The 15,732-nt window shown below is 32.2% G+C and overlaps 1 protein-coding gene across 2 annotated transcripts in view; it reads left to right on the top strand.

The window, feature by feature from the left end:
• Window positions 1–1,536: 1,536 nt before the first annotated feature.
• Window positions 1,537–15,732, top strand: part of LOC124352980 (phospholipid-transporting ATPase IF-like) — a 29,038-nt gene continuing 14,842 nt past the window's right edge. Inside the window, exons 1-12 of one of the 2 annotated variants that reach the window (XM_046802743.1) lie at window positions 1,537–1,593; window positions 2,283–2,364; window positions 3,588–3,689; window positions 4,847–4,966; window positions 6,361–6,470; window positions 6,604–6,768; window positions 9,204–9,361; window positions 10,477–10,580; window positions 11,301–11,443; window positions 12,394–12,636; window positions 13,272–13,414; window positions 14,087–14,246. In XM_046802743.1, coding sequence (XP_046658699.1) covers window positions 3,629–3,689; window positions 4,847–4,966; window positions 6,361–6,470; window positions 6,604–6,768; window positions 9,204–9,361; window positions 10,477–10,580; window positions 11,301–11,443; window positions 12,394–12,636; window positions 13,272–13,414; window positions 14,087–14,246 — 1,407 coding nt within the window. In that variant the 5' untranslated portion in view covers window positions 1,537–1,593; window positions 2,283–2,364; window positions 3,588–3,628. Of the gene's footprint in view, window positions 1,610–2,282; window positions 2,365–3,587; window positions 3,690–4,846; window positions 4,967–6,360; window positions 6,471–6,603; window positions 6,769–9,203; window positions 9,362–10,476; window positions 10,581–11,300; window positions 11,444–12,393; window positions 12,637–13,271; window positions 13,415–14,086; window positions 14,247–15,732 lie in introns of both variants that reach the window. The other variant, XM_046802744.1, reaches the window with a different exon arrangement.

The raw sequence follows: 15,732 nt of genomic DNA, 5'->3' as shown, positions 1-15,732 counted from the left end.
CGTGTGAGCCTCCTACTGTAGACCTGTACGGTTTCCATGGAAACATCAGTCTGTCCCTCACCCAGGGGGAGGGGGATATGGAGGCGTTCAATCCGGTCTTTGTCAAGGTATGCTTGTGATAGTTGCGTTAACATGTGAATTAAATGTCTATAGACAGTAATAGGTACACAACTCTGTTTCAGCAACATTAACACATCTCTACACTATTCTGTCTTATCTGTAGACAAATTTATTTGTGGAGTTCAAACAATTAATACAAATTTTTAGTACAATTTTATTTTTATCATGATTAAATTAATAAGGCTGTGTCAATGTATCTAATGGAAAACCATACAGAGGTTAAATTAAAGTTTGGCTCACTCACAAACTATATGATAGCATGTTCACAATAAAAAAAAGGGGAAAATATAAATTTGAAGCTTAATATTTTGACTCCTTCCACTATTTACCTATTCAAAGTGATTGGGAATGTTTGAAGGTTTGAAATTAAATATGACATTTATAACATTGTACGCCTTGGCTTCAATGCAGCACAGTTCTAGTATTGCCTATGCAGCAGTCAACTCTTAAATAAGCTTTAAAAGTAATTTATTGTGTGCAACAATATACCATTACTACTACTTATGTATACTACTTATTTTTCAGCACACTCACAATTATTGTTGAAGTAGTTAGAGTCAAAATAGACAATTAAAATATACGGGTTGAGTTTTTTTAAGTAAATTACTTTACTTACCTCGTAAATAAATTATTTACCTGCAGCAAAATTTAATCCAACCTCCTTTAACTATTTAACTCAGTACATTAAGTAGTTTCTTTATGTTACTATTTTATGAGCAATGGCGCAAATATCAAATAAAAAAATTGGAGTGTTTACATTCCTTTTAACAAAAAATACCAGAAAGTGCGATTCTTAACATTTTTTCAAAATTGTTTGAATAAATGTATAAATGTTTAGTTTTGGGTAATGGAATTATTTTATGATTTTAAGAGCACTTTTAAGAAGGGATAAAAGTAGATAAAAGTCCACGAAAACCAACAGAATCAGTAGAAATGAACAATATTTAATAGAAATGTAACCAAAAATTATTTGGTTGGTGATTAATTATAATAAAAATTACCCCTAAGAGTTTTAATAATATTATTAGTAAATAAAGAACTGTTCTCACACCAATTTCAGTGTGCTGTGCTTATTTACAAGACTGAATAGTTTCTTAAGTGAGTTGAGATTGATAAACAAAATTTCAGAGAGAGCCACTTCCCTTCCCTGAATCTGCCGCTGCTACTGTAGCCATCGATAGCAAACGTGTTAAACAACTAAATCTTGAATTTTACTGGCCACAATAATTGGAAATCTCTAGCCTCATAGATTTACAAACAATGAAAGTGAGACTCTTTAAAATTCTTTGCTATGATTTACTGTGCAGGACGGGTATGCAATGGACACGCTCCATGGAGACTCTTGCAAGGGACGCCACCGTGTCAGCTTTAGTAAGATACATTTCCTTGCGCAGAGAGAATACACAGCTCCGCTGAATGCCACCAACCTGCTGTTACGAGGCTCCCGCCTGCGCAACACGGAGTTTGTATTCGGTCGGTTCAACGTTCGGTAAAACATTTACGTTCTCTGTTACTTTAGCATTGGCATTGTAAAAACTGAAAATTGATAAAGTATGAATAATGTTTGAAGCTTTAATCTACTGTTCTCAAAAAAGTATGGCTTGAATAATTAGTGAGAAATTAAGTTTTTTGTTTTTTTCCAATTAATTATAAGGTTATTCATTAACTTTCCATTCAAACCCTCCAGAAAAAGAAGTTAATATATGATACTGATCTGCCTTAGTTAAATAAAATTATTAAAAAATTATATAAAAATTCAGTATTGCATTTGATTTTCAATAAATTAAAACAATGCTGTACATAAAGGTTTTTTCAATTAAACAAGCATACTCATATATTATTTATTTGAGGTTTGTTTTTGACAATGTAGGTCTGTCCTTTATGATAATGTTTATGTATTACTAAGTGAAATTACTAAAAAATTATTAAGTGTTACATTTAAAATAGCAAACTTATTAGTGTTTTTCTAAGAATTTGAAGATTAAATAAGGTATGTCAATAAATTTAGTAAAACTCAATTTTAAACAATAAATAATTTGTGCTAAAAGAGTTGTTTTAAAATGAAAATAAAATTATTATAATCTCTCTATTTAGGTAACATAATGTCACACATTTCCGATATGAGTTAAAATAATGTTTATAAGGCTAATGTATATTTTCAGGCTGTGCAGTGTACACTGGGAAGGAAACCAAACTGGCTTTGAACTCCACACTTACGATCAATAAATTCTCCACTATTGAAAAGTGAGTGACAGTCATATAATTTCAGTTAATTTTGTTTCTATGGAGTTTATTTACTATCCGGTGACTAAATTTGATTTTGTTCTTTTATTAGTGATGTTGAATTAATTAACGTTGTTTTGAGAGAAGACAGCATGTGTGCATAAGCAGATGTGGTTTGGTAGGTTTGCAATATGTTGTCAGGATAGCTACCTACTCCCTATTATCTCTTATACAGTAATCTCCTCAGCATCCCATACCACTAACCTGCTCTGTCTGCCAAAGTCCTGAAAACTAAAAAAAAAAAAAACTTTTTAGATTAGGATTTGTGAATGATAGAGAACACTATACATGACTTCTCCACAAATCATGGTGCAATTTACTCTAGAAATGGTATTCAGTTTTCGGCACCAGCGAATAATGACTTCTTAGTGAAGAACACTGGTAGATGACAAGCTTGGGTGTATCCTGTTTGGTAGGAAATTCTGCATTGAAGCATAAATTATGACTTTGGGATGTAGTTTGAATGTCGAGTCCCTTAAAGGCTCCTCTTTAGCTATCACAGAAAGAGAGCCGTCCATGATGTTGATCAAAATGTTGTTTTGACTGGCAAGAAGGTAGGTAAGGGAACGTGTCATCTCAGTACATGTTCAGCTGAAATAGCATGCAGGCTGTGCTCCGTCTACTTATTGAAGGCTAATATATGTTCCAACAGAAAGTTCTGTAAGTTTTTATGCGTGTTCATTTATTTAGGCTTTCTTGATTAAACACTATTACAAACTGAAATTCATTGGTAACAAAATGAGATGTGTGGAGACAGGATACTTTGTAAAGGTGAGATGAGACAGCTTTGCTATATATTTCAAAATAGTTGTGTTATTGTTCTTAATGAGATTGTATTGGTCACTCTTGCGTTATGACTGATGAACTGACAGAGAAATTCAATGAATAAATTCATGCAAACCGTCATTATTTCAATTAGTTAACCAAATTTTGTTACAGTAGAAGATGAAGACTTGGTTTTTGTAGTATAAAAACAACACTTGCAGAAATGCATGCAAACTTCATTAAGTGCTAACATTTTTGCCATAATTTCTACTGAATTGCAATTTCAAACATATAATCTCAATTTAAACAGCTATTACAAAAATGATATTTAAAGGTTGGCTTTTTAAGTTTAAAATGTTATTTGTGCTGTGTATTTGGAGTGAGTTCAGTTTTTATATAACCTTTAATATATTTTTCAGGTCAGTGAAACAGATTTTTGCTGTTTTTCGTTATTCTCCTGATGGTTGAAGTTTTGAGCAGTGTGTTTCTCACGTTTTGTTTTGAACGCCGTTTTGGAACACGTAAGACTATTTTCATTGTACTGAAAAAGCTCTTTCTTTGCCATTCTCATGGTTTATTCAATATTTCTATTGGCTATTCAGAAAAAATCTCAAACTTTTTTGTAATTCACTGTTTAAATATTAAAAAAGTATACAATTAAAAATAAAAAATAAAAAGCATTTGGATCTGTATTAATAATATATTTTAAATGAGACATCTTCTTTAATTTTCTATAACCAATCATAAAAGCGTTAAAGAATTTGAGGTTTAACATTGTAAGGGGAAAACTCCAGGATTTTTTGCTACAGCCAGCTCTTAAATATCATTAGTACTATGAACATTCTACTACAAGTCACTTTGAATAATTTATACATTTTTATTATAGAACTGATAATAATATGCGATATTAAATTATACTGATCGATTTAATAAACACACATGTGTATATATTATACAAGCTGTTAGAAATCAATTGTCTCCCTTACAGCATGGGTTGAGTACAAGGCATTTATTATGATGTCCATAGGGTAATTCATGAATAGGTCATGGAATTTACTCAAGCATTTGAGATAATGCTTATTATGGTTTTTGGTTGCATTATTGTTTTATTTTCAGATTTATTTCCTTTTGAAATAATTTAACTGAAGATAGGCATGTTTTTTGAAATGGTTGATTGTTCCACAAGGATTTATAGGTATTTAAAGATGAAATTGTGGGAAATTTTGTAATTAATGAAGCCAATGAAGAACCTCTGATGATAAGAATATGGTTTTTTTTACAGTATTTATCTAAATTATGACTTCAAGGAATGATTTTAAAATTAAACTAAAGAAAATTACATGTTTTGACAATTCTAATAATATATAAATACCTATGAAAAATGCGTACAATTCCTTCTGCAATGATCAAGATATTTTCTTAAAAAATTAAGTTTAAAATGTTTTCAATAAATTATTAACTCAACTGAATATAAATTTAACTATCCTTACGCAATACTATAATAGCTTTGCAAAGATCTATGAAATTTGTGAGTAGCAATCACACAATCTGAAACATATTTATGTTATCATTAAATTACTTTGCTTGACATTACCACATATAGTACATCCAGAGTAGTTACAGTCTAGTTTATAATATTAATAGTTTGTTATTTAAAAAATAATAATTTTGTTCACAGCTGACAAGTGGTATCTTGGTCCGATGGAACGAGTAACAGTTAAAGATGTTTTGAACGATATTTTCGTCTACTTTGTCCTATATTACTACATTATTCCAATCTCTTTGTATGTCACAATAGGTAAGAAAGTATATATATTACATATGTTCTAAAAACATTAGATGTTTTTTATTAGTATTTGTAAAATCTTGTACCTAAAAGACTGTTAAGAAGCAAAAATGAGTGGAAAAAAACCTTCAGCAGCACTATGCTTGTAAGAGCAAATGCTACGAATGCACCTTCAGACCCTCAGGAAATTATTATAACAGTCTAACTGAGTAATTTTTATTACATTTCTTTACGTATATCTAAGTTACATAGATTATTCTCAAAATAATTGTTTTCTTATTTTTTTAATACTGTGTTTAAAGTTTCTTTTTGATGATAGAGCATTATGAAAGAAATAGGATTTTCTGGGAGATTTGTTATTGTTCAGTAATACATAAAATCAGTACTGTGTTTTGAGATCTGCAATCTGATCTCTTCCTCAGGTTAACACATTATTACAACCTAGGTATTTTGAAATGGGCTTGTGTTTCTTCTGCCATTCTCCCTTGCAGCTAAAAGTCGCATAATCTACCCCAAATATTAAATAATGGTTTATCAGTTCCCTGTGAGATGTTCCATAAAACAATGTGTATATGAGCTTTGTAAAAACTAATCAGACCAAATTCTTTGGCTTAAAACTGATATGTTTAAAATTGTTTTCAAAGCTAGCTGAGAATTATTATTGTCCATGACTATAGCCCCTGAGCTGTGAGACATATGTAACACCATATTAATTATGTATCCTTATTCAGATCAATAAAAATACATTTGTTCAGATATATTTCATTGCACTACATCATTATTAGCTTATTTGTCATACAAATAAAACTAAACATGTTCACACATGCAACAAATCATGCACACACATGCTATACAAAAAGAGCAACTTCATATAACAAACATGCTGATATTGTATATTGTATTTCAGTTTACCTGAACGACAGTATGAAAGTAACATAGTTCTACACCAGCTGAGAACTATTAAAATAATTCAAAACAAAATTTGTATTAAATTAAAAGGTCATAAATTAAATATTTTAGTAAAAATTTTATACATTTTCCCATGTGGAAGGAATGTATGAATAAAGAATATATGTGTTTGTAGATCATAATATACACAAGACTCTGGTACTAAGGGTTAAAATAGGTTATTGATATAAAACACAAATCGTCATAAATAGTTAGTAAGTTCAGTTTACCATTAACTTAAATGGGTGGTAAGTTATCAATACTATTATATATTGGCATACTAAATAGAAACATGTATAATCTAATGAAGTAATATTTCTCTGAAACTATTTAGTAGGAAAATGAAAATAAGAATTAGTAAGAAATTAGTTACTTAAATTAAAACCGTCTTTGATGATAAAAGATCAAAATCTATTTATATAGAGTTATATGTGTAATAATACTATTTTGCCTTTCAGAGTTGCAAAGATTCCTTGGTACGTTCTTCTTTGAATGGGACTTGGACATGTTTTGTAATGAACAGTCTGCAATATGTAATACTTCTGATCTCAATGAGGAACTTGGACAGGTAATTATTTTAAGTTATCATCATATGGTTATTTTGATTGTAAATGTTACTACAACACCAGCTACTGTAATAATAATATAGCTTGAAATTTAGAAAGATTGAAATGTTTTAATTTATTGGTTTATTTTTGTAGGTGCAGTATTTGTTTTCGGACAAAACGGGCACATTGACGGAGAATGACATGAAGTTCCGGCGATGCTCTATTGAAGGCAGTATGTTCGTGGAAACCAAGGGGGAACTGATGCTTCTACCTCCTAGTGGTGTCCTGCCGACTCAGCTGCCTATCAGTTACTGGCCAGTAAGTAAAGCTAACAATTTAACTTTATAAGTCCTGAACAGTAAATGAGCTATATCAATTTCTTTTATCGTTCATTAAAATCTGGCTTAAATTATTTAGGAATTTAGGATAGTGAGAGCTCAAAATCAGTATGTCACAAGTAATGTTTCATAAAAATAAATTTTCCAGAGCTTTCCCCTCCCAAATTATATGAGATTGCTTGACTGGAAAGTTCAGGCAGTGGTATTATGCTAACTTTTCCTATTTATTGCAAAATCTTCAGAAATCTACACTCATAGTCATATTCTTCTAAGATATTTTCAGAGAGGTGTATGGGAATAACATTCTCATCGGAGTCTTTATTTGTCTTGTTTATAAGTCAAAATTATTAAATTATTGTTCTCAAAGAGGTCTATGAACAGTTTTGACTGTATGTAGTTTATACGTATTCTGGAATGGGGATTTAACTCTCATTTTTCATTTCTTTTCTTTTCATTTCAATTCAACCCCAAAATTAAGGAACATCAAATTAAGTTTCCGGCCCTGTAAATAAGAACCTGGAATCAAGCCAAATCAAATCTTTGATCCCTTTCTACTCTTTCTATGAGTCTGTCTCATAATCTCAATTAATTGATGACTTCATAGTTAAGCACCAGTTGTATGTGATTGAGTTTTGACATTTCCTTCAGCATTTAGTAAGCTTACTGTAGTATCAAGTTTAGTCCATAAATTTCTTGGAGAAAATGGACACATATCAAATTCCAATTTTTTTCAAAAGAGGTCTATTATTCTCTTACTAATCAGTTCAATAGCATGTAAGGTTGTTTTTTTTTCTTGCTATATTTTCAACTGATCTAATCTGAGATGCTGTTATGGATTTTCCTGATGCATTTGCAGTACTGATTGGCATGTAATGACGAATTACTATGCATCTTATTTAACACATACATGTTCAGTACTTCCATACTGTTTTAGTAAGAAAGGAGGCAGACTTATCGGTCTGTAAGATTAATCAGCCCTTATATCTAATACACATTCTTAAATCTCTTCTCCGCAACTTAAGAATCTACCGTAGATAGAAACTTTCTCAAAAAGTTATACTTACATGTATAAACATTTCATTATGTGCCCCTCTTTGGTGTAGAACGGCAAACAAATTTTTCTGTTTCTGAGACTTTCAATGGTTTAAAGGACACACTATTATGATTCAGTAATTTCTCATTTGTCTTCTAGAAAAAGCTTTTATCAAGAGCCCGAGCTTTTCTCTGCACATCTACCCAATGATGGGGTTCTTATATTTAACTCCTCAGCCGTAACAAGAAGTGGGTCTACAGCAGCAGACGAATAGTCCTGTTTCTGATTTTCTACCTTCTGTTACTGTCAGTATGTCCTTCTATAGGAATTTCGTTCCCTTGAGCCTTCTGGAAGACACTAGTCTTAATTTGATAGTGGGGTACTGATTTGTGCAAGAGATAATTTATATAATGTTATAAATTGAGGCAAAGAAAAAGTGAGCATTCGGACTACCCTTTGTGGAGTGAGAGGCCCAGATATCTCATTTGAATGGTAACAAAATTATACAGTGCAGCCCTAGTGTCGCATCTCAGAACTAACAAAAATAACTCCCCAGACCTCAGCACACCTAGTCCGTATGATTGAGTTATCTCCTGTGTAACCAATACAATCAAAACAGCACCTACTATATCAGGCGAGTGTTTTCCATTTCATCACACGGTGAAGTACTTGATAAGAGACTAGAAACTTCAAACATACATCTAATAATTATAAACACATAAAAAAATCAGTGTATGGTATAAATGTAATGACTAAAATGGACAGCACTATCTAGTTTTTTACTATCAAGTAATAATGAATAAATAAATTAATTTTACAGTATTATTATTCGTATTAATGTTTAAATTGAGACACTGTTACAATAAATCTGATATTGAAACAATGCAAAACATTTATTTTGAACGTTTTCATCATCAATTTTTTATGGATTTCTTCAGACAGACGAGGACTCCAGATTCAGGAATCAATCTGTAACATTGTCAGACATTGCACTAAATGGAGGGAGAAATGGAGCTAAACTCAATATTAGTTGTTGATATTGTTTGTGAAAATAAATGATGAATATCTTTTGCTACCATTGGAGATTGTTATTAATAATGTGCCACAGTCAAGTTGTTAAACAGTTTTTCTTATTCTTCTATTTTCATTGTATTACGACCTCTAGTAAATTTTTTACTCTCGACTTCACTTATGCAATTTCACCTTTGCTGACTACTACAAGAGCCATCCCTTTATGGAGATGAAAGGCTGCTAAAGACTTAAAAATTACACTTTTGAAAGATATTCAGTGTTTCATTTTAACGTATTGGTTGAATCATTAAAACATTATGGAACCGTTATGGAACTGTTCTACAAATCTGTAGAATTGATGTGTTCTGTAGCCAGAAGTGGAGCAGTTTCTCCTGGCCATGGCTCTGTGTCACTGTGTGCAGACGAGAGGGGAGATGAGTGGCCAGGGGATACCCCATGACACCAGGAAGGTGCCGGAATACCAGGCCTCCAGTCCTGACGAGAAGGCTCTGGTCTTGGCTGCTTCCAGGTACGGCTAGATAGATGTGTTCTTCCTTGGCGATCATGTTAAATTGTAGATTGATAGCTTTCACTTCAATATTGAGTCCAGGCAATTGCTATTGGTAATTTAGTACAATTCAATTGTTTCTAATTAAATGTTAGCCAATAAGTTCTATTACAAAAGAGGCATTTCAGTATATACAATGGATTTAGTTAAATTTACCCACACTTTGAAAAGTTATGACCTGTACTAGGGTTATGAGAGGGTTATCATGGTGGTGTTGTATTTCAGCTACGCTACTGGAGTGTCTTGAGAGATGTTATAATACTTTAAGGATGTATGGATAGGATACTAATACTGGACATCTTGTTTCTTAAAACTAAAAAAACATAGCATGGTTAAAACGTTGGCTCTAATAAGATATTTTACTGTTACATTCTATATTCTAAAGTGAACTATGTTTATGCACGTATGTTAAATTTGTTGAAGCATTTGTTTTATTTGTTTGTTTATAAAAACAATAAAATTATAAGCTAAATGGAATGATATGAATTTTTTTAGAGAAGTCTTTATTCTTGAGCACATTTAATCTTTAAAACATTAAGGAATTAATGTCTTTCTTTATTTTTTACTGTTACATTCTATATTCTAAAGTGAACTATGTTTATACACGTATGTTAAATTTGTTGAAGCATTGGTTTTATTTGTTTGTTTATAAAAAAACAATAAAATTGTAAGCTAAATGGAATGATGTGAATTTTTTCAGAGAAGTTTTTATTCTTGAGCACATTTAATCTTTGAAACATTAAGGAATTAATGTCTTTCTTTATTTGATTCTTTGAGAATTTAATTCTACCAATACTTTTAAAACAAGAATATGCATTAAAGCAATCATTATTAATGTAACATATATGTATTCATAACAATTTTATGTCTTGGAAATCAATGAAGTTCAATAGTAAAATATGTAATTCGTGAAAAAGAGGGAATAAAAATTGTTTTTCTTTGCATTATGAGCCTATTCATGATTTTGAATTTTTATAAGTAGGAGATCCAGAACAGAAATCATAGTTCTGTAAATTATTACGATGTGAACTTTGAGTCTCGCAAGTGTGACTAGAATATTACCTTAATTATTTCAGGTGTGGTGTGGTGTTTCTTGGAACAGAAGGAGGTTATGCATCCGTCTCTGTTCGAGGACAAATAAAGAAATTCAAGAAACTACAAACACTGGAATTTAGTTCAGGTTTGTACAGCGTGATGGTATCTACAAAGTAAAAAACATTAGGGTATAGCTTATGAACTATGAATATTTACTTGAAGTGACACATTACGATAATGTTATCTTTTTTGATGTGTCTGACGAAGATAGCCTTGCTATCGAAAGGCCTCAAAAAAATAAAAGTATTAAGTATTGGTTTGTGTGTTTTAAATATAATTAACTTCTATACAATGTTAAGTATGTTGCATTGTTCTTATAAATGTCATAAATAATTTGAGAATTCTTTATAAGATTATTTAAGTGAATTCTCTAATACTTGATCCCTTTTCAGTAATAAGACAATTTGTAGTATGCAAATAACGTGCTCACTGCATAGCATATTACCAGAAATAACATGTGGTGTTTGCATGCTGTACATTACTATGTCAGCATTACAGCATCAACATATTATACTTTGATTCCAGTTATTTTGCTGTCAAGTGGAAAGTAAAATCATGGCTGTGGTTTACACTAAGAGCGTTTTTAATTCAGTATTTAATTTTTTTGCAAAGGGATATAATGAGTTACCTATGACAAAAATATATTTTATTCATTAGTCGTAAAGGGGAGGGGAGTATTTTGAACCTACCTGTATCACCTCAATAGTTGTCGTCAGAATAATGTTTTGCACTCATATGTTTCTAATATATCCTCTGCTGATAACATTCTCAGTTTTCTCATCCGAGTTGTTGTTCTGTTGTGTAGATCGCAAGAGGATGTCTGTGGTGGTGTCAGATTCTGATGACCAAGTGTGGCTATTCTGTAAGGGGGCAGAATCCTCTATGATGCCTCTTATGGTCTCCGGTCATCGGGAAGAAACCATAAGACACTACACAGACTTCTCTCTGGTATGTATCTACTAGATACATTTTTGATACAAAGATCTGATGAGTAAGGCACGTTTGAAGCATTTTATCATTTCTATGAATCTTCTTCCTCAAAAACATGCTCTCAATCAACTCAGTGAAAAATATGTGTTTCGTATTATTTGTCCATTGTTGTACCAGCTTTAAGAGTAAACCTATTTCATATTATTTCTTATTTTTATAATCTAACATTCATCCTGGTACTTTAATTTACCTACACGCTGTGGTAGACAAACACATCCAGTTTGATATAAACTGTTGTATCAATAAAGGTAATTGATGAAATTTACTATCTAATTGAACAAACATTATTTTTTAAATGCTTTCTTGACATGAGGATTTTAAATGGCTTTCAAAGGTGAACTTAGTAAATATGTTTCGGTCAAGTTTAATAAAGTGTATATTATTTTATGATGTTATGAAAATACGAGCTATATATCCAGATCAATAATTTATAATTTGTGTTGCTTATTAGAAAAATTGTGTATTCTCTTGCATTTATAAATACTCAAAAAGTCAACGAGGTTTTTTTCAGTTTTTTCCAAGCCTTTTTTTAAATGTAGCTATGTTATATCTTAGAACAATGTGGTATTTATAGTCGACTGTTAAATGATAACCATTTGTATTGTTTTAGTTATTTTAGTACAATTTAAAACCAACTAAAATACTGGTTTTCTCGTAATCATTCTATGCTTTTTTTCTCTCCATATTGGTGTCCTCTCTCTACTCAATTCATTGGAATTGCTTGATTTTGTTGATCCCCCTTGTTTTTCACTTTCTAAAACCAGTCATTTTGTTTATCAGTTCAGAGGATATTCTGTTCCTTCGTTAAATAAACTTAGTAACAAAACAGAGCTATAAATGTATCCACAGAGATCTTAATATTCTACTAAACTGTCAAAATATGTAATTCACCCTTGAACTGTTGGCAGAGAGGTCTGCGCACGCTGGTGTTGGGACTGCGTAAGATGGATACTGGCGAGTACCTGAGGCTGGCCCGAGCTTTGAGGGTGGCACGCAGCACTATAGATGTTACCGCTCGGGAGGCCAGGCTGTCTGAAGTCTTCAATGATTTTGAGACGGCTCTACATCTCCAGGGTGCCACTGCTGTGGAAGACAGACTCCAAGAGAGAGTTCCAGAGACACTAGAGCTCCTCAGATCTGCTGGAATTAAGGTTCGCTGAAACCATTACCCCAGAATATTCTTACACATTCTTTTAAATACTGTAAGTTCCATTAACTGATATAGAAAGTTCTTGACCATTTGATTAAAAAAATATAATACATATAATTGAAATTGAAAAAGGATTAACGTAAACCGTTGAGTGCCACAAGGTTTTGTTTTAAGACCTACATTGTTTCTTATTCATTTCAACATATCAACTTAATAAAAAAATATTGTTGATGATACTAATACAGGATTAAAGTTACAGTTTTGTAAATTAACAATTTTGGCCATTTTGAAATTAGACTGTCAGGAAACGGACAACGATAAGGATACATATACATCTAATTAGAGTAATCCCAAGAGTCAATATCAGAGTCAGTTATTGCTCTTTGTTGGAAAATTTACAAATATTTACTTTACCCAACCTTGAAATACAAGTATTAGTATCTGTTAATTGTAGTATTTATATTTGTTATACCTTTTTCATTTCATATAACCTATTTTTAGTACAAGCTACCTGTAATATTTTAACTATATTATGTCTATAATTTGCAAAACTTTTTCTCAAAATTTTGTCGTTCTTAGATCAATTTTTAAGGACACAAATAAACAATAGTTAGAGTGTTTAATTTTTTGGCACAGGTGTGGGTTCTGACAGGGGACAAGGTGGAGACGGCTCTCAACATTGCCTACTCCTGTGGCCACTTCAAACAGGGAACCCGCAGACTGGACTTGTACGATCTGACCAGTGAGACCGAATGTCTTAACACTCTACAGGAGTTCAGGTGAGGCACTTTCCTTACTCTTCTACCCACTTCTGCTATCTTAAAAGTCCATTTTTTGTGGTTTTTGTAATTCTCGAAGGTTTAAATAATTTATTTTTATTAATTATAATTATAAGTATCTAAAACACATCTTGTATGTGATGATTTAATTTAGATTTTTTAAAATTTTGTTTATTGCAATCAATGTCATGATATAGATTACAAAAAATGTTGCATATATTTTCTGATCAAGGCTCTCGACCCCAAAACTAACCTATTCAAAAATTCACACATATACAGTATACAATGAGCTTATACCACCCAATTCAAGCTTAGAACACAATAATGGCAAAAATAATTAAATTTAAAAAAGATAAAAATCTTAGATATTGTGAAAAAAAGTACATCCACATGCCTTGGGTAAGTTCATAAGTCAGCTCTTTAGGATAAACAATTTCAAGATGGTGGGCCATCTGTATTGCTATATTTTTTGTATTAATAAAAGTGTGCCTTTGCCAGAGGATTTAAGTACTTTTCTCAGGCTCTTGGGGGCTTATCTTCTCCTTCTCCCACAACCTGAATAACTAAAGACATACTGAACTTGGAACAAGTTACGCTGAGCTTACCTAGGGGACGTAACCTATACCTCTGTACCTTATCAAACACTGTTCATTGTTGCCGTTGTGTTGCCAGATGCCAAATGGAGGAGGAGAGCCTGGCACAATATGGACTGGTGGTGGATGGCACAGCTGTGCGACTAGCACTGTTGCACGACCAGGGCTTACTGTGTCAAATTGCTTGCAATTGTACAACAGTTCTCTGCTGTCGGCTCTCACCCAAGCAGAAGGCTGAGGTAAGATATTAAACTCTAGTTTACCCGTTCTTCAGTGGTTAATCACATATACAGTGGAGCCTCGATATATCAAACCTGAAGAGGGAATATATATCGAGAATTTCTGTATAATGAGGTTCGTTACAGCAAGCCTGTTTGGGGCAGACATTGATATATGGAGATTTAATATTTTTATTCTATTTATTATATCAAGATTAAATCGGCAGACTTCAATATATAGAGGCCATCAACAACAGTAATAATGTAAGCTTGAGTATGAATACTTTATTGGAAAAAGTGTAGTAAGAAATTATAAGTATTGTACATAGATTTAAATTCGCTCAAATCACAGTAGCGTCCAAATCAAACTAAGGGTGGAGTGGTGATTCACCACTGGTGACAACAGAAAACAAAGGAGTATCGGCAGTGGGGTTTCAAGTCTTGACATGAAAAGTACGATATTGTACTTCGGTTCCTTGAGCTGATAAACTGAAACTTCAATACATAGAGGTAAAGTTAGCGTTGAAGAAAATTAGCACATTCAAGAGGAATGGCAAAACTTTGATTTATCAAGGAATTCGATATATCAAGTTTCCACTATATCAGACATTCACCGTACTAAACCTCACATTCATTTCAGTTCAAGATGCAATTTTACACCATATTTAGTTTTTACATTGAAAGCTAGTAATCGTAAAGAATTAGTAAGCTGTACCTCATCCACCTTTTCCAAAAATAATGATGCTTCCAAAGTTAAGAACTTAAATTTGAAGATGAAGTACTCTGAAAACCTTCCACTAAGTTGCAATCCCCAAAAAGAGAGAAATAGGGAGAAATCTCTCTTTTAAACAAGAATAAGTAGCATGGCTGATTTTGTTGTATTATCTTTATGGTGTCAGTAATCCTAATTTTTCGAGTAGTTATTGGCATATTATGTCCTATTTTATTTTCAAATCAAATCAAATCAAATCTTTATTCACATATACATTGAGTACAGCGATTGTGTCATTTGAATTACAATTGTTAAGTTCGAATTAGGTAAAAAGTATGTACAGTAAGAGTTACAGAATTCGTCATTATTCATCTTCATTGCTGAGTTCTCCAATCCAAAAACTCCTGGACTGTGTATATTGTTCGTTCCAGCAGCCAGTCCATGAGTCTTCTCTTCAGATTCTTCTCAGGGATTCTCTTCATTTCTTCTGGCAGACAGTTGTAGAAGGCAGCTCCTCGATAAGATGGTTTCTTCTCGAATAGACAGAGATGATGAGTGTCAAGTGCGAAGTTGTGCCTATGCCTTGTGTTGTATGTGTGGTGGTCTCCTAATCTGGCTCGGCCTATTTTTACTGCATGCATTACTGTTTCAAGAATATAGAGTGCAGTAACTGTCAAGATCCTGAGCTCCTTGAAGGCTTCTCTACATGTCTCTTGCGGTCTTAGTCCTTTCAGTGTTCTTATGGCTCTTTTCTGAATTACCAATACTCTTTGGAGGTTTGAAGCGCTTGTCCCA

This window comes from Homalodisca vitripennis, chromosome 1, assembly GCF_021130785.1.
Source record: "Homalodisca vitripennis isolate AUS2020 chromosome 1, UT_GWSS_2.1, whole genome shotgun sequence".
Taxonomy (NCBI): Eukaryota; Metazoa; Arthropoda; class Insecta; order Hemiptera; family Cicadellidae; genus Homalodisca; species Homalodisca vitripennis.
Note: the sequence above shows the minus strand (reverse complement) of the source record. Positions and strands in the feature narration are given on the sequence as shown.